This window comes from Scheffersomyces xylosifermentans (genome assembly GCF_036884685.1).
Source record: "Scheffersomyces xylosifermentans strain CBS 12540 chromosome Unknown RJT20scaffold_5, whole genome shotgun sequence".
In the NCBI taxonomy this organism is placed as follows: domain Eukaryota; kingdom Fungi; phylum Ascomycota; class Pichiomycetes; order Serinales; family Debaryomycetaceae; genus Scheffersomyces; species Scheffersomyces xylosifermentans.
This window is the reverse complement of record NW_027042943.1, coordinates 935,019-960,538: the sequence shown is the minus strand read 5'-3', so window position 1 is coordinate 960,538 and position 25,520 is coordinate 935,019. Positions and strand designations below refer to the sequence as shown.

Here is a 25,520-nt window from a genome sequence, read left to right as displayed (position 1 = left end):
TGAAAAATTGTGTACTCCAGAAACTGAACCATTCTGCTATTTCGATGTGGGGTCCTGCACGAGTTCTCTGTTCACCAACCACGCTATCTCCCTTTCGTCCTATCATCCCGTAGCTTATTCCTTATGTTCTTGTCTTCGTCGTCGCTGCATTATGATACCTCCATCGTGGCGCCCCACACGACCCTCCAGAAAACCTTACTGTTTGGGGCTTGGACTCTGGGACTCTGTTAGCCTTTTTCGTGATTACCCCTTTGGGACTGTATAGTTACCGCCCCCACCGCAGAACAGCTTCGAAACTCCGGGGCGATGATCTGGGGCACATAGATTAGCGCAGAACCAGTAAGAGGAGGTATTAATGCAAATAATAAAATTAATATTTGTTGTGGAATATTATTCATTGGCATTATTATTACATCGGAGCGACCGTTCATTGGACTTGCAACGGGTCAGGGAGCGAGTCGGAGCCATTTGTGGGATGATTCTTTTACAGAGTGGTTGCAGTCTGGTGTTGACGACGGTGGAAATGCAAAATCGAATAATTTTCCACTTAAGAATTTCTTCTCTTGGTGCCAACAAAACACAAAGCGACGGGCGAGAAAATTGGTATCATGGAACAGAAGTGATGGTCCTTAGCTACTTCCAGCAATAGACAGCATCTTTAGTCGGACTTGGATCGGACTTTCGGCCTAGGAGGAGGGTACCAGCATCGGCAAAATTAATGGCCGATTATTCGACTATTGGCCCCACTTAAATTATTCACTCAACTTAGGCATTGTGACGGTTTGAATCACCACTATGTACGGGAGTGTTCCATGCTTTATTCTTCGTTTTGTGGTTGTTTCTTTTATTACTCTTTAGGATTGAAATACAGTGTAATAGACTTAAATGAAGAGGGTTTTTTTAGAATGGGTAGAATTTTTAATTTTCATCTTGGATTCTATTCTTGGAAATGCTGTTCGTCTATTTTCTTTAATCTCTAGGATCAGTCTACTTGGAACCCGAACTCCCTGCTAGTATGCTCTTCCGATTTATTGAAGTAGCACCACATCTCATCGCTCCAGATACACTATGAATTATGCAGAGAGCTACCATACCTGGCATTCTGTGCATTCAATCATTCCTTGTTTCAGGCGTGGGCAATTTCATTTTCTATCACTAATTACAAAGGGTGCGCCCTAATTATGATACACCAGAACATCATCACAATGGAATTGCTCTTCATACCAACCATTCTCGTAGTCCCCCGCCTGAAACGTTCGGACGCATCTTTCTCCCCTCCTCCAAGACGAGTGAAATGTAAATTGGTGAAGGGGGGAACAAGAGGTGGGGACGAGAAGTATGGAATCGATGATAGCTTTGGGGAAGCAACGCCTATCCTTCCTGACTACAGAATGCCCTCCGTTTTCCATTCGTAACTGTAATTAAGTCATCATGCATTAAGCGGATGAAGCAGATGACAATCATAATCTGTATCAGGGCATCTACACCCCTTAGATGGTATCTAGAGAAGATGTTCATAAATCCATACACTCCCCTCTCTTCGATCTGGTGTTAGCCACCGGACCCTTCATAGGCATTTGTATTTACGCTGATGTCATAGTTCCGTCATCATTCCTATTTATTATTACTCGCCCACCAACTAGATTTCATAATAGGTAATATTCCACGTATTATTCTTCACTGTGACATGATTTAGAAGAGCTTTGATGACATGATTACAATTAATGTACACAGCTCTTGTTAATCTTTTTGAAGCATGTCACTAATTTCGAAAGTATTGTCCCCACACTACAGAAATCTGTCATTTGCAATTCTCTAGGCTCTTCCACGCTTAATGGAGTTCCACAACCGTCTCTCCAATTTGAGTAACTTCTTCTTTGTTAGATACCGCCTCACGCAAACTCCGTAAACGACTGTCATCATGAAACGACCACTCATTAACGTTATGGGCACTGAAGAACCGAGAGGTACCACAGCGCGTTTTCTTCATTTTGGATGCAACTTTACACATCAACAGGGCATGATCTCCGATCATTATCACAAGACAAAGGAATAAGAAGTGCAGATAAGATAAGACAACCACAAAGCAGCTGTGCAGGGGATTAGTTAAATTAGTTCTAGAGTCAATGGTAAACCTAGTGTAGAGGCTTGTAGAAGTTTACCACCGTTTACGGTGCCAATGAGAGCGTGAGAGTTATTGAATAATATGTTAATTTGATGGGTAAATTCGGCCATTGGGTTAACCATATTAATTAAAATTGCCCAATTTATTTGAAGTACCTAGAGGCTTCAAGGAGTATCTATCTGTACAAATTATAATTACGGAACGAAATGATCCTAGGTACTCTTTTCAGTATTTACTTGATCACGCCCCGTTAAAATTCCTCTTTTATTTATTCTCTTTGATTTTGTGTGTATACTATCAATTTTATGATATAAAGAATGAGGAATATGCCAACATTAATACATTAATCGTAGCCCATTAATGTTCCAATGCCCCTCCATTAATACTATTAATACAACCAGCCATTAAAATGTGTGTAGAATTCCCATTAATAATAATCGTTTCAAATTCCGCTTCAAGTTCTCGCTTCAAGTTCTCGCTTCTTATTCATAGTCGAAATACCAATATGTCACTTAAATAACGACTATTCAAGAGAAGAGTAATAAGAAAAAAAAATAGAGTCACTTTTCGGCTCTTCCATTCCTATCCCCATACCCTCAGAAATGAGTCTTCAATGGCGGTGGCAAAACCAAAAATGGAACTCACTGCACTTTCTAGTACCAATTCTAGAAATTAAACCCCTGTTAAGACTTTCCAATTCCACCTTCTTTCAACACATTCTCTCAACCATCTCTTCTTCCTAAACCCCAAAAACCTAATTGAAAGGCTGCAAACATCCAAAAACTCTTCCCACTCCAACTTCCTGGTTATCGGTTCGATGGATATCACGTGACCAGAATTCTTGTTCTATATACACTACTCTATCTTTACCCGCTTAGATAACTTAAGTAGTAGTAGACTACGTATATTCTTTCTTGCAACAGGCATAATAGACAAGGTTCTACTGAAGCAAAAGACATAAAAGTTGATTCGATGGCATCGTATGGCTCTCCTCATGACGGCCACAAAGATTCAAGAGGATCGGCCCAGGGAAACCCCTATAACGATGGCACTTCTCACCACAACGATACGTTTCTATCTAGAATATTTGGGTTGAACTCAATATACAACCAATTAGAAGAAAACTACCAGTATTATGATCCCGAATTCGATAGTACCTACAACCAGGAGATGCTTGTTCGACTGGTCCAAGAAGACCAGGACGACGAAGAGCAGATGTTCCCGAGATCCGAGATGGTAGGCAACCTCGGCTTATCAGAGCAACACACAACAACGTTCCAGAACAACCACCCAAGTGTTGGTACTGGCGGGATCAGTAGAAATGGCACTTTTAACGAGGACGTGATTAATACAAGTAGTAATAATGCCAATAATACCAATCTTTTGGATTCAGAATCCGACCTGGACTTATCGCTGTCGCCTTCACCTTCTCCCTCGCAACGGCAGTCTTCTCCAGTTGTGAAGCCACGGTTTAAAAAGGGCGGAAGAAACAACAATAATGAAGTTTCATCAGGTATACCCTGGAACGGCAATGATCCCTATCCGGAAGATGACGAAGAAAATGACCTTTTGACCAGTTTGATACGTCCTAGTCATAATACACCTCCAAAACGGACTTTGAAGTTCAATGTATCGAATGTGAACAATGCTAAGGAATTCATAATGAATAAACTAAACAACAATGGAAGCAGCGCAAATTCGAATGGCTTGCCTTTGTACAACAACCATGAAGCGCCGCCACAACTGTTCCGAAAACCACCTTCACAGAAAGATCCAGGGACGAACAATGCAAACAAGAACGCATACCAGAGAGCCGGCTCTAAGAATGGTAATATACGATTTGTGATACCTCCAAAGGAGAGAGCATTATACCTCTGGGCTAATATCACGAATATGGATGAATTTCTCACTGACATATACTACTACTATAGGGGAAAGGGACTTTTGAATATAGTATTGTCACGTCTTATAGACTTGGTGATACTTATATTCATTCTAGGGTTCACAGTTTTTCTCAAATGGGGCATCAACTACGAGTTCTTCTTTGATAATTATCGGGACTCAACTCATTTGACTCTCAACGACTTGATCATTGAAAACTTCCTATTTAGCAATGTTCCCTTAGTAGTGAAGTTCATTCTTTTTGGCTTCGTGAATTATATAATTTTACGGCTCGTTCAATTGTACTTCGATTACAATTACAAGCTTAAGGAAATCAAGAACTTCTACAGGTATCTCATTAACATCCCAAATGATGATGAGCTTATGACAATTTCCTGGAAGACCATTGTTGAACGACTCATGCTCCTCAAAGACTACAACAGTTTGACGTCAACTACTCCGCATATTGATCAATCTAATGACCATTATATCAATGACTTGAATTCAAAAGTGAGGTTGAATGCACATGACATAGCGAATAGAATAATGAGAAAAGAGAATTACCTTATCGCCTTGATTAACAAAGATGTCATCGATTTATCGTCTAATCTCTTTAGAGATTCTTCGTTTCAATTGATGAGCAACAAGTCTGTATTAACAAAGACCTTGGAATGGAATTTGAAACTTTGCATTAATAACTTTGCCTTCAACCCACAGGGCCAGATAAACTCTTCGATACTCAAGGATTACAACAGAAACCAATTAGCGAAGGAGTTGAGCTCTCGTTTTAAAATGGCTGCGATAATCAACTTAATTCTTTGTCCTTTCATTGTTATATATTTCGTGTTATTGTATTTCTTCCGCTACTTCAATGAATACAAATCAAACCCCTCCTCAATTATGGGTTTGAGGGAGTTCACGCCCTATGCTGAATGGAAGTTACGCGAGTTCAATGAGTTGCCTCATTTCTTTATTAGGAGATTGCAGATGTCTGTGGGACCTTCCAACACGTATATCAACCAGTTTCCGCGTGGGTTCCTTGTAATTAACGTTATGAATCTTGTTAACTTCGTCCTGGGTGCAATTATGGCTATTTTGGTGATAATGGGTTTGTGGTTCGAAGATGAGAATCACAGCTTTTGGTCATTTGAAATTACGGAAGGAAAGTCAAGTCTTTTCTATATCAGTCTTTTTGGTACTTTGTGGGCTGTAACCTCAACATCATCGACCAGTGATTCGGTGGAGAATTTGAATAGCAATTCACTGTCATTCGTGTATGACCCAGAGGCAAGCTTGAGGTATGTCTCTCAATTTACACATTACTTGCCTAGTAGTTGGAACAAAAGATTGCACACTGTTGAAGTGAAAAATGAATTTTGTGAGTTGTACAGCTTGAAGATTTTAATCATCATCAATGAGATCCTCAGTTTGATATTAACTCCATTCCTTTTGTGGTTTAAAGTTCTGAATAATTCCGGCGCAATTATTGATTTCTTCCGGGAGTATTCTGTTCATGTCGATGGGTTGGGATACGTTTGTTACTTTGCAATGTTCAATTTTGAGGAAAAGGATAAGAATATGATGTTTGATTTGAACAAGAAAAAGAAGAGAAAATCGCGGAGGTCCAAAACGCATTCCAAGCAGAGTACTCCTGCTGTTACTACCAATGAGATAGAGCTAAACAAGCTCAAGTCCACAAGACGTGACAAGGCTAAAATTAGCGATTCGGAAGAGCATTCTTCCAACAACTCGAGTGATGATGAAAGTGACAACGACTTGAATAACGACTACTACCAGGATGAGAAAATGATTAAATCCTATATGTACTTTTTGGAGAGTTATGGAGTTGCGAATAATAATAACGGCACAATAGGAGGACAAACCGCACCTCAATCTGGGGCTCAACAGAAGTTCAGCACATTAAGGACACAAAACAATACCATTCGTAATTCCGTGATGTCAAATGCTGATCCTACTCCGTCGCTCATAGTTCAAGGAGGTTCTTCAGACACCCAGGGTATACTTGACTCAACATATAACATAAATTACAAGTTGGATGATGACCAGGAAGAAACAAACAAGTCCGGAAAGAAATCAGGAGTTTTGGGGATGTTGAACCAATTCTACAAGCAAGATATCCATCGGTGATGTGTATAAGTAAATAGGTGATGTGTATAAGTAAATAGGCATGAGGATTAAAAGTTATTTATATATGAGAATTGCCAAGGGGTGGGGGGGTTTTGCGAGCACGCTTGGAACAAGTCAACTAGGGATCATTGGGGATATAACCACCACCATTCACATCTTGTTGCAGGTCACACCTTAGTGTCTCCATTCAACCCAAATCCAGGTATTCTCAAACAATGCATTCAATAAATAGAAGATGCTGCGAAAACCTTAAATGGTCGCAAATCCATTATCTTACATATAAAATGATATAGTAAGTGACTCAAAAGACACAACTAAAATTATACTCTTTCCCATTTTTAATTGTTTATAAATCCTGATTCTTTAGGTAAACTCTCACATCTCTCCCAATCACTTATTATCACCTCCACTATGAAACTTCTTACTCCTTCAAGAATAAACCAACAAACGACTAGCCGCCTAAGAAACCAAATACTCTTACTATTTGTATATGGTAGCGCCGTCGTCATTTTTGAGCCGCACGATGAACTTTTTTTTGGCTCCAAATTTTTTTATTCACAATCTATTTTCTATGGTTAAATGGAAGAGTTTATTGAAGTATAACTGGGTAAATAAGGCTGTATATACTGTGAAAGATGGCCGGATCGCAGCTAAAACAGTTAAAGGAAGCACTCAAGTCGAAGGGGCTAATTGGACAGACCAATATTAAGAAAAAGAATAAGAAGTCTAAGACTCCATCGGAAACGAGAAGAAATGACAAGCAAGAAGTGATAGGAGAGATTAGAGACCAGTTCAATCAGTTTGACCACCGTATAAATAGAACGAAACATGATGTGACGATTATTCAAGGAGGAAAATTCGTAAAACTCGGGTCAAAACAGCATAATGACGCTACGAGATCCCACTCCACGGCCCAAAAGACGATGAAGATGCAATATGATTTGGAGAAGTCACTGAAAGGCAGAGCCGGAGGAATGGTGGACAGAAGATTCGGAGAAAACAATAAGCATTTGACGGCCGAGGAAAAGATGTTGGAGAGATTCACCAGAGAAAGACAAGCTTCTAGTAAGAAAAGAAGTGTGTTTTCAATTGAAAGTGATAACGAAGACGATGATGATCTCGGTGGTTTCACTTTGACTCATTCTGGTAAGGCATTGACCTTGGATGATGAAGATGAAATGGGACTTCCAGAAGATGGTTTGGGTTCCTCAATTACTGTAAGATATGTAGATGAAGATCAATTAGAAGCAGAAAGAGAACAGGAGGGACAACCAGCAAGAAAGAAGACTAAGAAAGAGGTCATGAAAGAAGTCATCGCAAAGTCCAAATTTTACAAGAACCAACGTCAGCAAGAGTTCAAGAAAGCTCAAGATGATATCATGGATTTGGATGACGATTTCGGTGATGTGATGCAAGAATTAGGAACAGTTCAACAACCCAGGGTTGTAATCAAACCGAAAACAGCTGAAGAATTGGAATACGATAGTAAAGTCAGAGAATTGACCTACGATAGACGTTCTGTTCCAGCCGATAGAACCAAGACAGAAGAGGAAGTGAAAAAAGCATACGATGAGAAGATGAAGAAGTTGGAAACAGACCGTTTGAGAAGAATGAATGGCTTGGATGTGGATGACAGAGCAGCTGAAGGTGATGATTTGGATGATGAGTTCTGGGCTGGAAGTGACGAAGATGAGCAGGATGGATTTGCATTGAAGGATAGCGAAGAAGATCGCGAAGACGAGGGAAGTAGTGAAGAGGACGAAGAAGAAACAGCTACTACCGGAACACGCTTTGGCAGAACTCTTGCCGTGAAAAAGCAAGTTGTATCTATACCTAGCACTCATGATGACTTTGTCAACTCTCTCAAGGAAATTGAGGAAGAGAGACAGCCAGCCTACGTTAAAAAGATCGTAGAAACATATAAACCAAATTTGGCAGAAGGAAATAAAGAGAGGATGAACGTTTTTGTCGGAGTATTGTTTGAACATGTGTTATACTTATCTAATCAAGAGACTAGCACCGCTGGATCATCTTCCAGTACTTTGTTAGAGCAATTAATGGAGATTATTAAGAAATTATCAGAGTCATATAATCAAGTTTTGGTGGAAAATATTAGACTTGAGATAAATGAAATCCAGGAAAGAATCGTCAACGATTCAATAGTGAAGAGAGATTTGGTTTTCTTCGTATTCATTGGATATTTGTTCTCCACTTCAGATCACTATCATTTGATAGTCACCCCAACAGTCATTCTCATGAACCAAATCTTGACGACCGTAGTGTATTCCAAGGATACCTCAGTGTCTCAAATCGGTAGAGGCCTTTTCGTTGCTGACATCATGCTTAACTACCAAAGATTTTCGCATAGATATGTACCAGAAGTTGTGAACTTCTTACAGAAAGCAATGTTGCTTTTAGTTCCTGAAGCTACTAAAATTCCTCAAGAATCCCGCGGTTCCCTATTCTCTACATCTAATATCATCAATAGTAGTAAGATCAGCATTTCAAAGTCAGAGAAGTTCTCGGCCTACAACGACAGCAATGTCACATTAAGCATTTCCCAATTATTTGAGGATGACGAATCTGCACAATTCAAGTTCAACTTGTTGGTCAAATCGTTGTATTTGGTGGACAAATTGGCATCGTTATGGAAAGAGAAGTCGGCATTAATTGAGATAATTGAACCATTCATTGTCATTTTGAAGCATATGGTCAAGTATTATGCTACTACTTTGCCCCAAATAGCTACAATTCTTAACAAGTTGGTCAAGATTAAGACTAATTTGGTAAAGGAAAGAAAACCTTTGACTTTGCAACATCACAGATCTTTAGCTATCGCCACATTTGCTCCTAAATTCGAAGAGAACTTTAACCCAGACAAGAAATCCTACGACATTAACAGGGAAAGACAGGAGTTGAATAAGGTCAAGAATGAATTGAAGAAGGAAAGAAAGGCTGCTTTGAAGGATATTAGACAAGAGACCAGATTCGTCGCTGGCCAGCAAATCGCAGAGAAGAAACAAATGTACGATGCCTACCACAAGAAGATGGCTCATATTGTCAACACCATTTCCACCGTCGAAGGTGCTGAGAAGAATGAGTATGAACGTGAGAAGAAACAGAGAAAGAATAAGAAATAAGCTTGAAGCTGATTATGGTAATTTTAGACTGCAAAAAGTTGTTGCAATTCTAAATTTCAGCCCCATTTTACTGCATTTTATCCCATTATTTTACATTATATAGACAAATCCTACCGTCAATCTACATCTACATAGCCACCATGTACACTACTTAATACATACCAACCATTTATTGGTCCTATCTTCGCTATACCTTCTGCAACCAAAAAGCAGCAACCATATGCATGGCCATGCACGCCAAATTTCTTACGCACAACTCTACATTAACGCTTACGTCATTGCTGACACGACACCTCTCCATTGCGATGAGCATCTTTGCTAACCACAATATTTTTTTACTATATTTTTTATGCTCTCCGTATTTGACAGGGATGGCAGCAATTCTCGGTCCCGGCCACATCCACATCCGGATAGGCCAACCAGCCACTATTTCCGATATAGCAATTACCCCTGGAAAGGGCTATAGTCAATAGGGTTTTTCATGGGGTACAAGGTCAATTGAATAGGGAATAATAGGTATTATTAAAGTATATAATCAAAGTAAAAAAAAGGGGGGTACAGAAATGAACAGATTAGAAAATCATCAACAACTTCAAAAACTGTAATAATAGTAACAAACGGCAAATAGAAAGTGGAATGATAATGTGTGCTCAGTCTTCGCAAGCAATAATACCGCACACAAGGCCTGCTTTCCCTGGAATATCCTCTAATAAGGGCAGATTGCCGCAATTGAGCGAATGATGGGGTTGTTGGGGTTTGTAGCGATGTTTTGTAGCAGTAGACCGGTGTAGTAACGGGGTAGTTGGTAGCAAGAAAAAGAGCCAATTGGACCATTAACGTGGGAACCACTAGGCAATTTTAGGTATCAGTTAGTGATATGGTAGTTGATAATGAAGGTATGACTGGGTATCAAGTACTCCAAAAGAGGCAGGTAGTTCCCAACAGCTAATGTGGATTGTCCATCGACAGAATTTCTTTGCTACCGGTGTATAATGTCCATTTTATCAAACAAAGAAAAAGTTGGTAGTGAATTGAGTTGCTGCGAGCCACTTAGCCTCCATTGAAGCTTCAACCAACTTAAACTTGGGACATGGTTGGAACTCCGACTCTTGGAGCGGCTCTGGAAGAAGAACCGAACAATCCACCTCTGAAGACGTTAATGAAGGAGAACACAAACGAGGCCAAGAAGATGAAGAAAGAGAAGTATAAAAAGGCGACGGAGGCTTGAGCCTTTCTACATCTGCCGGAACTTCCTTGAGAAACCTTGTTGTCCTCAACGTAGCTATCGTTGAAACAAGAGTGGACTCTGATGGCAGCAGCAATGGCGGTAGCGGCTGTGAAGGTGAAAACCAAGTTAAGGAAGTCAAAGATGGACAAGATGATTGGCCAAGCAAAAGCAGCGATGAAGAAGGCAAACACTCCGTATATGGAAGAAGTCAAAATACCAAAGGCTGCAGCGAAGACAGCAAAGTTCACTTGTGGGTTGGTTTGAGTGATGGTAGAAGCGGCAAGGGAACCGGTCAAACCAAGGGCAATGACAAGGAAAACAAAGTTAACCGCACGCAAGATAGTGTCTCCGATGGCCAACATTTTTGAATGGAATTATTAAGGGTTGGGTTTGTTTGTTGTGTGGAATGCAATTATACAATAATACTTAAGAACAAAAAGGAATAACGGGCAATTAGACGGGCTATTCTTTCTATTCTGGTGGTTTTTTCTCGAGGAATTGACGGATTCGGGTACTTTCAATCTAATTAATGACTCAAGTACGACTAGCGCTGTTCCGTATTATATATATATACTCCTGGCAATTACTCAATGGCTGGAAGAAAGAGGGTATATACAACCAAAACATCTCATGAAATTGTCAGCAGGATACTTAAGGGGTTTTATAAGGGATATGAAAAATCCTGTACAGGGCCCAGGGAACTTGCACTATTATGAGATTGCTAAATTGGGCAATGGTCATGCTTAATTCTGGCGGCTGAAACAGCAGCGTTCGCAGTGCATGGGTGCGGGTGTTTTCCATTCGGCTGTTTCGGGAAGGGAAGTGCCACATTGGGCGATGCCGACCGAGCAACTAACCGTTTGTCACGTGACTTCCGAGGGTGCGCACCATCAAAAACCCACACCACCAAAGCAACAAAAATTGGTTGCTACACCGAACCCTCGGATCTCCCCCAGTGAGTATCGAACAACCCGCTTACTTTTAGAATTGCATGCATTGACGTTTAATAGTGAAATTCTACGGCTCTAAGTCGAGTTTGGAATTGCTCCCACTAGCTGTAGAAAACGTAAACATCCCATTAAGAGTAGGCTTAAACTCCGTTTGTGTCTCTGTCGAGCTCCATCTGACAACTACTTTTAGTGCTTAAATGTGCTATCTCATAATATTTTTATCAAAGAATACAGGAGCTTGCTGGATATATACAACGCATTGCTCACAGTAGAAATATCGAAATGGAATTATTATCATCGTTATCTACTTGTACGGCACGTTTATAGCTGTGGTTCATATAATGTCCCAGCGGAAACTTGCTACATTACGGAGTTATGGAAGGTATATTGTCTTGAAGTAACCCTTTTTTGTTTCATTAAATTAATATTATTTATTTTTACTATTCTTTCCCTTCATTTGTGTGCATATTGTAATTTTGCTATTGTTAACTCGTTGATGCATATCCATGGCACTAGTAGTAACTAAATGTACTATATTCTCGAGAGCTGAATCTGGTAATTGGCTTGCATGGGTAAGAACTGTTTCCGTCGTGGGGGCCAACATGGATTTCCGAAGGTTTTGGTGCAGTTTCAACTTGTTTGGCCCTCGATGCTCTGCTTGAAAAATCGAGCGACCTTCTCATCAACAGATACTTGGATGGGCTTGTTACCTTCGTCGTTGACAATGGTGGGATCAGCTCCTAAGTGGACGAGAAGTGCTCCAACATCTCCATGGCCCTCGGCTAAAGCATGGTGTAAACTGGTCCAGCCTTCGTTGTCTTTAGCATTAACATTGACCTTTCCCTTCTCTACTAATAATTTGACAATGGGCTGGGAACCAATGCTGGCAGCACGATGCAATGGAGTGAATCCTTTCTTGTCCTTGATTCGACACGAACATTTGTAGTCTATTATCAACTTTTTAACTAAGTCATAATGGTTCTTGCTGATGGCTAAGTGTAATGCCGTTGTCCCTTGACCTGTAGTTAAATCTATGTCTGGCGTCTCGCTGGTGGAGTTCATTAGTAAGTCCAATATCAGAGGGCTCCCCACAGATGCTGTGATGTGGATTGGAGTCCATTCGCTAGCATCCTGCAATTCGTCGATGTCGTATTCCTTGACTCCTGGTCTTGGTTTAAGTAAATACTCGACGATTTCCAAATTACTCATCGAACAAGCCCAGTGTAATGGGGTTCTTTCGTCCTCATCCTTCAAGAAGAGAAGCTTGGAATTCTCATCAATGAGATGCTTCACCAATAGATTCTTTCCTTCTCTAATTGATTCATGAACTGCGTATTTATTTGTTTGTTCTGTTTCTGCCATTTTCTACCGTATTGGTTTTGCAATCAATCTCTTACAATGGTTGCAATTGTCCTCTCCCTAAAACGCCACTTACTCCATCTCTTCTCCATATATCGATTAATGGGTTGTCTAAACACTATCACGTGATGCGCTACCCTCGAAACTCGCACTTGCCTCATATGGTCGGCTTGAGGGAATAAGTGGCCGTTTCGGCCCATTCCATTTTCTTGTCAAAGGTTCCATGACGGGTGACGAAGGGTAGTGATCGTCGTCGCAATAATGACGTTTTGACGGCTGCAGGTTTAATCGAATCAGAAATTCACTTGCTACTTCCATTTGCATCGGGTAAGAACAAAGGGGTTTTCGTGACGGCTTCGATGACTTGTTCCATTGCCCTTCGATAGCCAGATAGGAAGCGGAGCGCAATGGAACCAGTTAAGAAAAGTTTCCGTCCATTGAACTCACCAGAACCACATTGCAACAACATGACTAAAGTGACTAATTAAGTTTTAATTAGTGAGTTTGCCTCTGATGATCGGGTCTGCAAAGTCCGTCCTCGCTACCCACATGTACGAAGATTGTTTGCTTTGAATGATCACTTCGGGGTGCAAATGGATGACGAAATATGCCCGTAGCCTTCCAACGCCAACCATGATCAATAATTCTCTTGTTCTCTATCATTCATTGATATAGCTGTTACTAGTTGATAACCCGATTCCGGAGGTACTTGTGTGAATGCAACATCTTCTCACACAGTAGTTAAGTACTATGTGTAGTGATCATTCTTGGGCATTTCTCCCAGAAAGCGCAAGCTGAGTACAGTTCATTCTTCTTTAAGCAATAGCATTTTCACGTGTGAAAGTTGTAAAATTCCGAAGAATCGATTTTGCAGTCTTAATAATTTTTATATCCCGTTTGAGCCGTCCGTGGACCAGTATATGAATAAGCATTCCAGGCAAACATTTCAAACCACACTTAAATATGCTTAAGTATTATTAAGTTCTCTTAAGCATAGTATGTTTGGCTTCTCTTATCCAATACTGTTTATAAGCTTTTCCTTTTTTTATTAGACTCTTCTTATGTGGAATGCAATCATTATGGACTCCAATAGCTGAAATAATGGTCTTTAACTTCATTTCTTGTTCAGATACTTACTTGGAAAGATTCATCAATAAGCTACGTGGTTGAAGAGAATGCTTTCATCTTGTTTTCTATTGTACTTTACAAATCTTACTTGATATCACCAAGTCTAAACTAAATAATTGAATACAATTGGAGGTGAATCATTTACTAGGCACTCGGCATTAAGCACAGGTTTTCTTGCTTATGTGATAACCCAAGACTGTAAATAGTTGTAAGCTGTATCCAAAGCTTAGGAAAATGTCGGACCATATGCCTACCCAAGAAGCTATTAATATCCCAAGAGAAAGGCTGAACTATTGTCAAATGTCTCCATTCTGACAAAGCGCCGCTTGGTCCCAAGAAAACCAGGGAGAGGATCGAGAATCCATCTTCAATCGTAAGATCCTCTTCATTATTTTGTTCTTTTTCAGGAGACAAGAAGTGTAGTTGGGTAATTATTAAGAGTTCTTTTGATTAGCGGAACATAAGCTTTTCCACAATGTGAAGCCTTGGAACTCTAAAGGTTGGCATAGTAACTGCAATGCAATGCTATGCGCTCCTTAGTTATAAAGCATAATCAACACCCAAGGATCGCCAGACATTTTCTGGAAGACCAAATAATATAATGTCGTATTCTAACTCTATTGATCAAATATTTTCCCAATTTATTTAGGATTGTCGGGTCTACGACAGGTAGCGAAAGAGGTATACGGATTTTTACAGGCCTGGCGTGTACCGTTTAAAATTTCTAGATCGGGTAACGATCCTTAACACGATTAGCAGCTTAGCAGATGCGCTGGTGAATAACTATGGAGTGATTAGCAAGGTACGGAGGCGGGCGTAACCATATAGTCGATCCAAGCAGACTGTGCAGATTATTAATTTAGAATTATAAAACTTGCGTAGTTGTCACCGAAATATTGAAGAATATTGAGGGGTATACATTTCCTATCTTTGAATTTCGATTCCAGACACTTTCAGGCCCTAGTTCAATGAAATTGTGCATTGTGCTCAAAGTGTCCGTTGTGTAAATTGAACTTAAAATCCAACAAGACGACACAAGTCAAGAATGTATAATTACAGCACAAATGTGTGAGTCAATACAGTATTACATTATTACATTAATGGGGCTTACTGTACCGGGTATGCGTCTGGTGGTAAAAGGCACGCAATTGCGTTTTTGTTTGTCCCATTGTTACAATATGTCAGTGTAAACCTGAGTAATTACTTTTACGATATGCATTGTGTAGTGGAATTACATTAGTATGTAAATCGTAGGCATCTAGAATACGTCTGCATAAGCACATTCAAAGAAGCATGTATATGTATATGTAAGGTATAATTAGAATCGGAATCACCCAACAAAATCCGAATTTTACAACCAGTCGTTCGATATGGATGTAGAAGACCGTATGAAACATGAAAAATGATGCAACGTTGCCCTTCAAGCTCAAATTGTAGTTATGAAGCCCAATTTGTAGGTTCATTTGAAGTTGTTCACGTGAGGAAGAATTCGTACCTGGAAGATATCGTACCTGGAAGATATCGTACCTGGAAGATATCGTACCTGGAAGATATCGTACCTGGAAGACTTCAGCCTAATTCAACTCTATCAACGCAATGCCTTCTTGAATATTGTCCAAATGATTTTTGGGAAAAGAGAATGTACAGCAATTTCTAAGTAAAATACCAATTTTATTCTATATAATTACATAACATCATATATAATATATAGTCCCCGTAAAAAGCATCTAACATTAAAGAATTAAAACAGAAAAGCGTATGTAATAAATGTATTAACAAACATGAGAATTGAATCAATTTATGCAATTAGGGACCTGTCCTGCCCTGCGGATATAGTATAATAATGGATAGCGTTTCTTCGGAGTAATGCGGTCAGACTGGGACTTGAATGGATACTCATTTAAACAATGAGTGAATTGTCAATATCCACTATTGATTCATAGTAATGTCTGTATCAATGAATTAATGAGGTGTAATGTATGAACCTTAAATGAGCTTTTCTACTGTCTTTGACGAATCTGCAAGAAAGAGTAGAAGTGAACCGTCTAGATCACTCATCTTCGTCGTCCGAAGAGTCCGGTGGTCTTGTGAAGAATGGTGTGGCAATGATTGTAGTATCAGTAGTAGGGTTGCCGTTATTTGTGGTGTTACCAGTACCGCTTCTCATCATGAGATCGTACTCGTCGCTAATGCTCTTGAGGTCTTTCTCCGTATAAATCTTAGACGCATTGGAAATGGAGCCGTTATTGCTGACTGAGCCTCTATGAGACGTAGAAGGGTTGGTATTCAGTAGATGAAGTGTTTGACTGTTATTATTGTTGGTCGTATAGTGAGGGGCTCCGCTGTACTCTGATTTCAAGCTTTCCAAGTACAGGAGGTAATCACTTGAAGGCTGTTGAGCCGAAGGAGTATGCAAAGAAGTCTCTACGCTAGCGCCAGTCGTGGAGTTTCCTGCTCCAGCGGTGGACACAGAGCGGCCAGCTGCAATCGTATTGTTGGTCGATGAAACAGAATTATGATGATTGCGCGTGTTTAGTAAGGATGATGCAGTAGATGAATCCGAGCTGGATGACAACGATGGAGATATTATGTTGTTGTATGGAACAATGGTAATACCATTAGTGTTAGCTGTAGGCAATTTGCTATTATATAGTGGCACGAAATCATTATGTCCACAATTAATTGGGTCTGTTATTCCTCCAGACAGCGACATATCTTTCTCGTTCTTGGAAGGAGGCGATGAGGTAGTGGCTGATTCGTGAGGAGATGCAGAGTCCACGGCATTGTAGTTCTCATCTAATCTAGCAAAATCGATCTTCGTCGATTTGAAGTCACTGGAGACCCTTGCGTTCTTACAATGAGCATACATGTAATCGATTTCCTCTAACTTCAAGCCCATTGTTTCATAGACCGTGAAGTATACAAACAACACACCTAAAGCGTTACAGCCTCCCCAGATGAAAAAGATTTTGTTTCCTATCGCAGCCGTATGATGGCCAGTATCAATCAAGTACGGTGTTATGTACGCAAAAACAAAGTTCACGAGCCAATTGGTAGCAGTAGTTATCGATATGGCTCTCTGTCTAATACTGATACCATATATATCTGAAGTCAAAGCCCATACACAACCACCCCAGGAACTTGCAAAAAAGGCAATAAACACACAGGAGAAACAAACACTGAGAATAGACTTTGTCTCATTATTCAGGATACTGACACCTGTTATTGCAATGATAAAGTTAGATACTGACATCCCCACGCCTCCCCATAGAAGAAGTTGTCTTCTTCCAATCGTTTCAACAAGAATGATACCTGGAATTGTGAATATTGTATTTACAAGATATGTCACAAATGACATAATGTAATAGTTGTTGATACCAGTGCTGGAAAAAAAGTTAACACCATAGTAAAAGATGAAGTTGATACCTGAGCATTGCTGAAATAATTGTGCCCCTATTCCTGTGAACATTCTAAGGATTTGTTTATGTCTACCACCTCCATTTCTGAAACAATCCAAATAAGAAGTAGCACCGAAAGAGAGTTCGTAGTCGTAGTTAGCCTTAATTTCCACAAGCTCTTCAATCAAGTCGGGATCATCTGGCGGTAATTTTCTTAATTTTGATAGACTGTCAAGAGCCTTCTGTATTTTATTTTTCTGTACGTAGTACCTCGGACTTTCTGGTAAAAAGAGCATACCAGAGTACAAAATAAGTGCCCATAAGAACTGGAGTCCTACCGGGATACGATAAGATCCTGAATTGCCTATCTTTCGCGTTCCCTGACATACGGCAGATGCTATTAAAAGGCCCCAAGTGATGGCCCACTGATATGTGAAAACGACGGATCCTCTGACCCATTTTGGTGAAGCTTCAGCCTGATACAACGGCACAATGGCTGATAGTATTCCTACGGAAGCTCCTGAGATGGCTCTGCCTATACAGAGAAGCGTCACGTTGGTAGATGCGATTTGGAGGATATTTCCAACATTGAAGATGATTCCTGATGAAATGATGATAGAAAACTTTCTACCGTAGTTATCAGATATAAGGGGAGCAACAAGAGCTCCAAAGAACGTTCCTAGCGACAAAACTGCCGTTATAAGCGCTCTTTCATGCGATGTGAATGACATATTATTGGCTGGGAAGTTTTCGTACACATATCGCATTTCAAGAAGATCATTAATAAGTCCCGTATCGTAACCATATAAGAAACCACCGACAGCCGCTACGAGACCGACGATTACGGCGGACTTGGACAGCGACTTCTGCCTTATTTTACGGTAGTACTCCTCCTCGATGGTATTATCGTAGAGAAGACCCTCTAGAAACGACCACATGGCGGTGGAATGTTTGTGTGTGGTAATCGGTATCCGCGGATTGAGTAGCCAGAAGCTCTCGAAGTTTATAGCAAGACTTGTCGCTTAAAAGCGCTTGAATGGACCAGACTGACTCTAGTGTCGTGGGGTTGTTGTCCGATCTTGGTTTTGGCGTTTAATGTGCTCAAGAGTCTACGGTAGCAGCGGTTCTAGTCAAGGACAGAGAACTCAACACTACGGTCTCAAAAGCGCTTTTGGATGACTGTATCAGGTCGGATTTTGCGATGGTGCTCTCGGCACAGTACTAATAGCAGGGACTACGTAACAGAACCCGAATGCAAACCTATGGATATGCTGCGATCTCTGCACTATCTACCTATCGAGATCTTATCCCAATACAAAAGACGTTCTGGTCAGCGGTTAATTTTACTTTTTGGATTTTTGGTTTTTGGATTTTTTGGCTTGCGAAAGTGGAAATTATTAGGGCGAGAAATCCAGTTAACAGTGCAGGCTAAGAGGGTCGGAGGTAGGTTTTTTCGGCTGAAATTTTGCAGAAATGGATATCTCTATGTGTTGAGAGATCTTGCCAATTTTGGCTTGATTTGGTGTATTTTTCATCCAGATACCTTGGCCTTCAGCCGTGTTGTATCCAAATTCCTTAACTATGTGTTGAGCGAATCCTTGAAATTTTTCTGGCGTGGTGGTAGCTGCAGGACGGGAGGTTCCTAGGAGGAAATCGAACATTGCTTTTTTTGGGGGTGCCAGCGGTTAAAAATATTTTCCACTATGGGGTAAATGCACAGAGTCAAAAAAGTGGGGCATTTAAAGCCTGGGCGGCAGAGGACAGTATAAGGAGAGAGATTGGGGGACCAGGCTATGGGTGGTAAGGTATTGGTACTGGGCATGGAGCATAGGTGAATGGGGGCTCGGTAGTCCATAGAGAGGGTACTATTTTGGGGTCACCAGGATGAGAGTTTTGCTGGGGTAGAATGGCTTATGCATTCGCTATCTAATTACTGTTAGCCAGATCCAGCGATTTCCGCATTAGGAGAGTCTCGAGCCAAGCACCGCACCACATAACACCATTGGCTAGGAGAGTCTCCATGGAAGATCTACACGGATTGGTGAAATAGCCACAAGCTAACAGCGTAAGGATTTCACTAATATAGGCAAATTGTGAGTTTGGAAACAGTGTAGAAACGAAGAAATAATTTAACCTGAAAGATATCGGAATTAAAGCCCTTGAATACCCTGCGCTGAATCTCCTAATGTGATAATATAACCCGCCACGCAATATCCTTAAAAGATCAATGAAAGAAGCAGGTGTCTATGGACGTAGTCTATCGACGATGTACTTAGCCGCATTGCTATGGCGTTATAGAATGCCGTTGGGATAAAGCATTACCCGATCATCCTTGACACACCTTGGCCTGAAAATGAGGAGATATGGTGCGTCTACTGAAAATTCCGTCTCTCAATGGCCCTGCAAAATGCCTATACCCATTGATATGTTACATGATGGGTAGGCAACACAAGTGGGCCAATTATTCCTTTGCAACAGTTAGGAACTGTTATATTGATGTTTTAGGAATGCGACATATTGAGTGGATGATGGCCGTTAGGAATACTGCCTTGCGCGTACATATAAGTATGTTTCCATAATGAATTACTTTAGCGAGAGATATTGGAGCTCATAAAGATTGGAGATTGGAAATTGGAGAGGGCAATAAGGGATTGTTATAATCAAAGATTCTGAGAGAACAGCTTTTTATTTTCATCCAGATAGAAACGATCTGAAAACCAATTTGTAAGAGCTGTCATTATTTGACAGGTTTTTTCACAAATTCTTGTAAAAAGCATTAATAGTTGGTCATGGGGAGAGACAAGATAAATCTGTGGAAATCATTTTCCAACCAACATTGCCAATCTTATCAAGGAAGTATTTTAAAACTATTTTAAAGCTGATTAGAATTTTTGGCGTCTTTTATTTTAAAAACTTATGGTCAATTAGCAATCAAGACCAACTGTTGATTGAATGAAAGTAATATGTGACGCAGCAGTATATACGTTTACCACTATTATATTCCTTTCTAGAGTAAATGTAAACAATTCTCTCCCCAGACAACACCTGGAAAGAAATTCGGTTTATAGTTTAACTATTCCATCTCTGGCTTTCCGTATCGTACATGAAATCTCTCCATTTAATGCCCCCCACGCCAGCAGGGACTTTTTTTTGCAGCAAATAGCTCTATGGTACTTTTTGTCGAAATCACAGACACCTCCCATTTCATATCTAAGCACATATACACACCCAAACTAATATATTCATTATACTCATTCATATCTCTCAACGACTTTTCGAGTATCCCTATAAATTTCACAATCGATACCCAGTCTCAATATATATATGACCACCACCCCATCTAAATTTCACAACCAATAACATCTACCAAATTCACACCACATTCACACCATATTCACATTCACATCTTATCCACACACATTTACATCATATCCACATCCACATCCATAACCAAGTTACCCCTAACAACCAACCAACCAACCAACCCCCATCCCCTCCTCCAATCTCTCATACTTAACACATCCTGCACTGCTGCTGACAACTGACAACGGTTACCTGCAGACAGAACCAATCCACCCTTCGCTTTTTAAGAATCGTAAAAGCTGTTCTTTTAATGCCAGGTTACTATGATAGATGTGTTGAATTAGCAGTGTTAAAATCGCGTATAAATGACTTCTTCTAAGCTCTCCGACCACGTAAGAGCAGAGACAAACGCTAGTCCGTCTCTCACAGACATCACAAGAGACGTATCCACAGAAATACCGGCTCTTTCCAGTGTGCTGCCAATTCTGCTGTCTTCTCAGCATCCTCCAAATTCCATCAGATCCAGAGGTTTAGCGCAGATTTCCAAGGAGTTGGCCAATTCAATGATCACCACGAAGCCTCCTGGTGCAAACTCGAATATTTCAGGTAATTCTATTCCAAAATCACATCTTTACACTACTCCTGGACCGCCGACAACAGTTGTCTCAAATGTGATGTTCTATTTCCATCATGTTCTCCTTCTTTCACTCTTTTTCGTGATTTCCATCTACAAAAACATCAACTACCTCTACCGTCGCTTGCTCCTCAAGTTCTACACACTTACATACTATCCTAATAAATCGCCTCAAATCATTCGTGACGACGTCAACCGTCTCCTGAAGATTCCTAAGGTAATTTCTTGCATTTTAGACTTGAAGGACGACGACGATGAAAATGGAGGTATTGATGGGTTAATAAACCAGATCTCAGAGCTCAGTGCCTGGACAGTATCTGCTGGTATTCCACAGTTGGTGATATACGAGTACAATGGTGTTCTCATAAATAATAAGGGAAATTTGGCTCAGTTGAAAAGATACATCTCCAAGAACTTAACTTTGTACTATGGTACTGATTTGGTTCCGAACTACTCCATCAGAATCCCTCATAAAAACTTGATTATCTACAGTGATCCTGCTGTGACAGCAAAGGAAGAATTGAGCTTAGAGATCTTGCTTTTATCCCGTGTAGATGGAAAGCCAACTATTGTTGAACTCACAAAGACCATGAGCGAACTTGCTATAAACAAAGAATTGTCCATAAAGGATATCAGCATAGAATTAATAGATGAAGAACTTTTGGAATTAGTTGGCCCTGAACCAGATTTATTAATTAGTTTCGGTCCTTCCTTGGATTTGCAAGACTATCCACCGTGGCACATAAGATTATCTGAGATTTATTGGGAACCAGATAACAAAGATGTTAGTTATGCTGTTTTTATAAGAGCTTTGCAACAGTTTTCGAACTGTAAGGTTAATGTGGGTAAGTAAGGTCTAGACTTTATCTGAAAGTCGACCAATTGAGATCATGTACAAAAGAAAAGGCGGTTATCCTGAATATCACTGAGACAAGGTAATATCACTTAGACCAGGATTTCATGAAAACCGCTAACAGGATCCTACAGAATCCTTGCTAACTTCAGAAGTTGCGATATATTTGCAGCCATTCTATCACCTATATATAAAATTTATTGCATCTTATTTCCTTTCTTGCTAATAGTTATTCTTGCTAGGAGTTGCTCATAATAATAGTACATGCCTAGAACGCATTGTACGCTTAATACACATAATCATATAATACAAATATTAAATATATACAAAATTATACGATTATACGATTTTCTACAAGAATACTAAGAACCAATGACATGCATAGATGAGGGGAACTATCAGAATAACGAATTGAGTACTTAGCACAGATAAGAACATATGATTGTAGTCCACAGAATAGGGGAAACTGAGTGAACTCAACTAAATACTCCTATGCTCATTTAGGGTGCCAAATCTTTATCATTTCGCATACGTCCACACACAGAACTTTGCAGATACTACTAACACCATGTCTTCTTGGAGCCGAAATTACACGTCACGAAAACACAGTAGAGAGAAAGAAGGAGAAACGGAGACAGAGATAGAGTTCACGGTTTGTAGCCATTACCCTATCCCCTCAAAACACATTCTTTCCAATTTACTTCAACGTCACCCAAATTTCATCTTTCCCATGGCCGTGTCACATTCTGCTACATAAGACTGTTCCATAGTATACATCTTCGATTCCTGCATTGAAACTGACACGTAAAAGAAAAGAGAAGACTTGGGGACAGTGATTGGCACCCATGGAGTGTTGTACTGGTAGTTATTCTAATAGTATTGAAAATAGAGCAGGTCACTACTACTGCTGCTAACTTCATAATCTTCTAACTCCAAAACAAAAAAAAACACTCCTAATGTCTCTTAGTTCCCATGTCTAATACTCCCATCGTACCCTTTGCTAACTTAAACGTCCCAGAACTTCGTATTTCTTGATTTTTACTGTTTCGGTAAAACACCCATGACGCCATATATATTTCTATTTTTTACCTTCCACTGCGACGATCTTGGCTATATCTGGTGACAGCTTTTAGGGTAGAGGATTTCGGTGGCAGTTTTCTCGCTATTTTCCTCGCTAGCTCACAGAGCTTGTAGCGTCTTTTTTTTTTCTTTCTCAGTAACTGGCAGTATTCGTATAGCTGCGAGAGATGTTTAACCCATGAGCTGTTCCATCAGTTTTGTCTGATCTCAGGATTTAGATAACTAAACTTGATTGCTGGGGTTGCTGAAGAAGCTATAGTACTATACAATCAGTTCCACACTCCTTATGTTGATTATTACACTTTATGTCATGTCTTCTATATTTCATATTTTCACGATTTATATATCGTTTTTTCATTTCTTGTAATCATCTCATATGTCATCTCTTATATCTATTATATCAACATATCTTCCATCACATTTCTCTCGATGTAGCATTTCACAACACAGCACTGGATTGTTATCACAGCCTCGCTATTTTTCTCATCACTTTTGCTGTCTCCTTCACAGTTTCTCACAGTTTTGATTCATTGCTCTCCCTCACTGTCTCAGTTGTCAGCTCACTTATATCCATCCTCAACTATGTTCTCGATATATTCTCACCGTATTCTCCGTATGATCTCAGTATAATCTCCTATATTCTAACTACATGGTTCCACACTATATTCTTCATATATTCTCCATATATCTCCATTTATTCTCACTATATTCTCACTATATTCTCACCTAAGATACTCGCCCAGCACCAGATCTCTCGCCAGCTCGCACCTCTCGTAGCGACACCTAAACATACCCGTCACTCACTCCGTCGTAGAAGAGCCCTCTGCGCGTGCCACGGGAACAAACACCTTCTTCACCATTACTCACCACTTCTCATCTTTTTTCCCACTGTCCTCACCTTTTCCCTCCTCTCCTGCTATTCTTAGCTCTTGTGAGTTATCGTGATGTGTTAAATTGGGCGTGCGTAAAACGACGTGCGCCACCCAATCGACGGTTCTTTGCCAGACGCCTCTTTGGTTTTTTCCAGTGGTCGATTTTTGATTTGTTGTTATTTTCATGGGTTAACCACCCCGAAGTCCCACAAGAACCGTGCCCCAGCTCGCTCGTAAAGACTCGTCTCCAGCTCCAAGCACACCAGGACCATCCCCCACCGCCGAAATCCGTGTCATTGCGTCGTATTGGTCGTCTGTCATCACCAACGCCAACACTCAAACCAGATCATCTAGCCGATAGATCTCCAGTTCTCTGATTAATCACATATACATACCGCCACAGCAAATCACGCACAATGGGCTTGTCATTCTCGAAGTTATTCTCCAACCTCTTTGGTAACAAGGAAATGAGAATCTTGATGGTTGGTTTAGATGCCGCCGGTAAGACCACCATCTTGTACAAGTTGAAGTTGGGTGAAATCGTCACCACCATTCCAACCATTGGTTTCAATGTCGAAACCGTCGAGTACAAGAACATCTCCTTCACCGTCTGGGATGTCGGTGGACAAGACAAGATCAGACCTCTCTGGAGATACTACTTCCAGAACACACAAGGTATCATTTTCGTAGTTGACTCCAACGATAGAGACCGTATTGCTGAGGCTCGTGAAGAGTTGCAACAAATGTTGAACGAAGATGAGTTGAGAGACGCCCTTTTGTTAGTGTTCGCCAACAAGCAGGATTTGCCAAATGCCATGAACGCTGCCGAAATTACCGAGAAGTTGGGTTTGCACTCCATCCGTCAAAGACCATGGTACATCCAGGCCACTTGTGCCACTACCGGTGACGGTTTGTACGAGGGTTTGGAATGGTTATCTACCAACTTGAAGAATTCTTCGTAGGCAATTTGCCATGTAGGTGAGCTCTAATGAGCTCTAGAACAAAGTGGTGAAATGTTCGTGAAATGCGCTCACACAAGTTAGAATTAGCTATTGAGTCTTGCACCGCAGCCAACATTGTAGTAACTTCAATTGTGGAGTCTTTACGTACGACCTTGTTCGTCTACCGAGAATGCATGATGGAATGAAGTTCATCGAGAAAAAACAAAACCTTCAATTCCATGGAGAGGCTGGTCGTTGACTGAGCTTTGATCCTGTTATATATTACTATACATGTATAATCACATCATATTTTATTCTTTTTATAAACCTAGCTTAGTATTGATTAAATTATTGTATTAGACCTATCCGTAGAGGCAGAGCAACAGGATTAAGTGATCGAGTAAGAAGCTTTAAGATTATATCAGTTTACATCGACAGAAGTTGATAAGTTTGAAGAGGGAGAAGAGGCCAAGCACAACC

At 40.4% G+C, this 25,520-nt stretch overlaps 8 protein-coding genes across 8 annotated transcripts; 5 read left to right on the top strand and 3 right to left on the bottom strand. All coding sequences in view use genetic code 12, as the record gives it.

The window, feature by feature from the left end:
* The first annotated feature begins 2,874 nt into the window (after nt 1–2,874).
* ATG9 (autophagy protein) lies at nt 2,875–6,415 on the top strand. Its single transcript, XM_064917396.1, has one exon. It carries the CDS (start codon nt 3,098–3,100, stop codon nt 6,152–6,154), a length of 3,057 nt encoding a protein of 1,018 aa, XP_064773756.1. The 5' UTR covers nt 2,875–3,097; the 3' UTR covers nt 6,155–6,415.
* A 319-nt stretch (nt 6,416–6,734) lies between these two features.
* Nucleotides 6,735–9,791, top strand: NOP14 (snoRNA-binding rRNA-processing protein). Its single transcript, XM_064917395.1, has one exon. It carries the CDS (start codon nt 6,790–6,792, stop codon nt 9,292–9,294), a length of 2,505 nt encoding a protein of 834 aa, XP_064773755.1. The 5' UTR covers nt 6,735–6,789; the 3' UTR covers nt 9,295–9,791.
* A 222-nt stretch (nt 9,792–10,013) lies between these two features.
* Nucleotides 10,014–11,028, bottom strand: NCE102 (Nce102p). Its single transcript, XM_064920363.1, has 2 exons — nt 10,245–11,028; nt 10,014–10,132 (listed from the first exon to the last, which is right to left on the bottom strand). Exon 1 carries the CDS (start codon nt 10,882–10,884, stop codon nt 10,372–10,374), a length of 513 nt encoding a protein of 170 aa, XP_064773754.1. The 5' UTR covers nt 10,885–11,028; the 3' UTR covers nt 10,014–10,132; nt 10,245–10,371.
* Nucleotides 11,029–12,102: 1,074 nt separating this feature from the next.
* RJT20DRAFT_97396 (uncharacterized protein) lies at nt 12,103–12,834 on the bottom strand (the record flags this gene model as incomplete). Its single annotated transcript, XM_064921672.1, has 1 exon — nt 12,103–12,834. One exon carries the CDS (start codon nt 12,832–12,834, stop codon nt 12,103–12,105), a length of 732 nt encoding a protein of 243 aa, XP_064773753.1.
* Nucleotides 12,835–16,009: 3,175 nt separating this feature from the next.
* HGT4 (glucose sensor) lies at nt 16,010–18,667 on the bottom strand (the record flags this gene model as incomplete). The annotated part of the gene is made up of 2 exons (XM_064915900.1): nt 16,388–18,667; nt 16,010–16,351 (listed from the first exon to the last, which is right to left on the bottom strand). The coding sequence occupies exons 1-2, from the start codon at nt 18,293–18,295 to the stop codon at nt 16,010–16,012; spliced, it is 2,250 nt and encodes a 749-aa protein (XP_064773752.1). The 5' UTR covers nt 18,296–18,667.
* A 2,244-nt stretch (nt 18,668–20,911) lies between these two features.
* RJT20DRAFT_48928 (ditrans,polycis-polyprenyl diphosphate synthase) lies at nt 20,912–22,462 on the top strand. The gene has a single exon (XM_064920359.1). It carries the CDS (start codon nt 21,026–21,028, stop codon nt 22,145–22,147), a length of 1,122 nt encoding a protein of 373 aa, XP_064773751.1. The 5' UTR covers nt 20,912–21,025; the 3' UTR covers nt 22,148–22,462.
* A 756-nt stretch (nt 22,463–23,218) lies between these two features.
* On the top strand, nt 23,219–24,334 carry RJT20DRAFT_48930 (uncharacterized protein). Its single transcript, XM_064920360.1, has one exon. The coding sequence runs from the start codon at nt 23,533–23,535 to the stop codon at nt 24,151–24,153; it is 621 nt and encodes a 206-aa protein (XP_064773750.1). The 5' UTR covers nt 23,219–23,532; the 3' UTR covers nt 24,154–24,334.
* ARF2 (Arf family GTPase) lies at nt 24,335–25,296 on the top strand. The gene has a single exon (XM_064920361.1). The coding sequence runs from the start codon at nt 24,516–24,518 to the stop codon at nt 25,059–25,061; it is 546 nt and encodes a 181-aa protein (XP_064773749.1). The 5' UTR covers nt 24,335–24,515; the 3' UTR covers nt 25,062–25,296.
* Nucleotides 25,297–25,520: the final 224 nt, after the last annotated feature.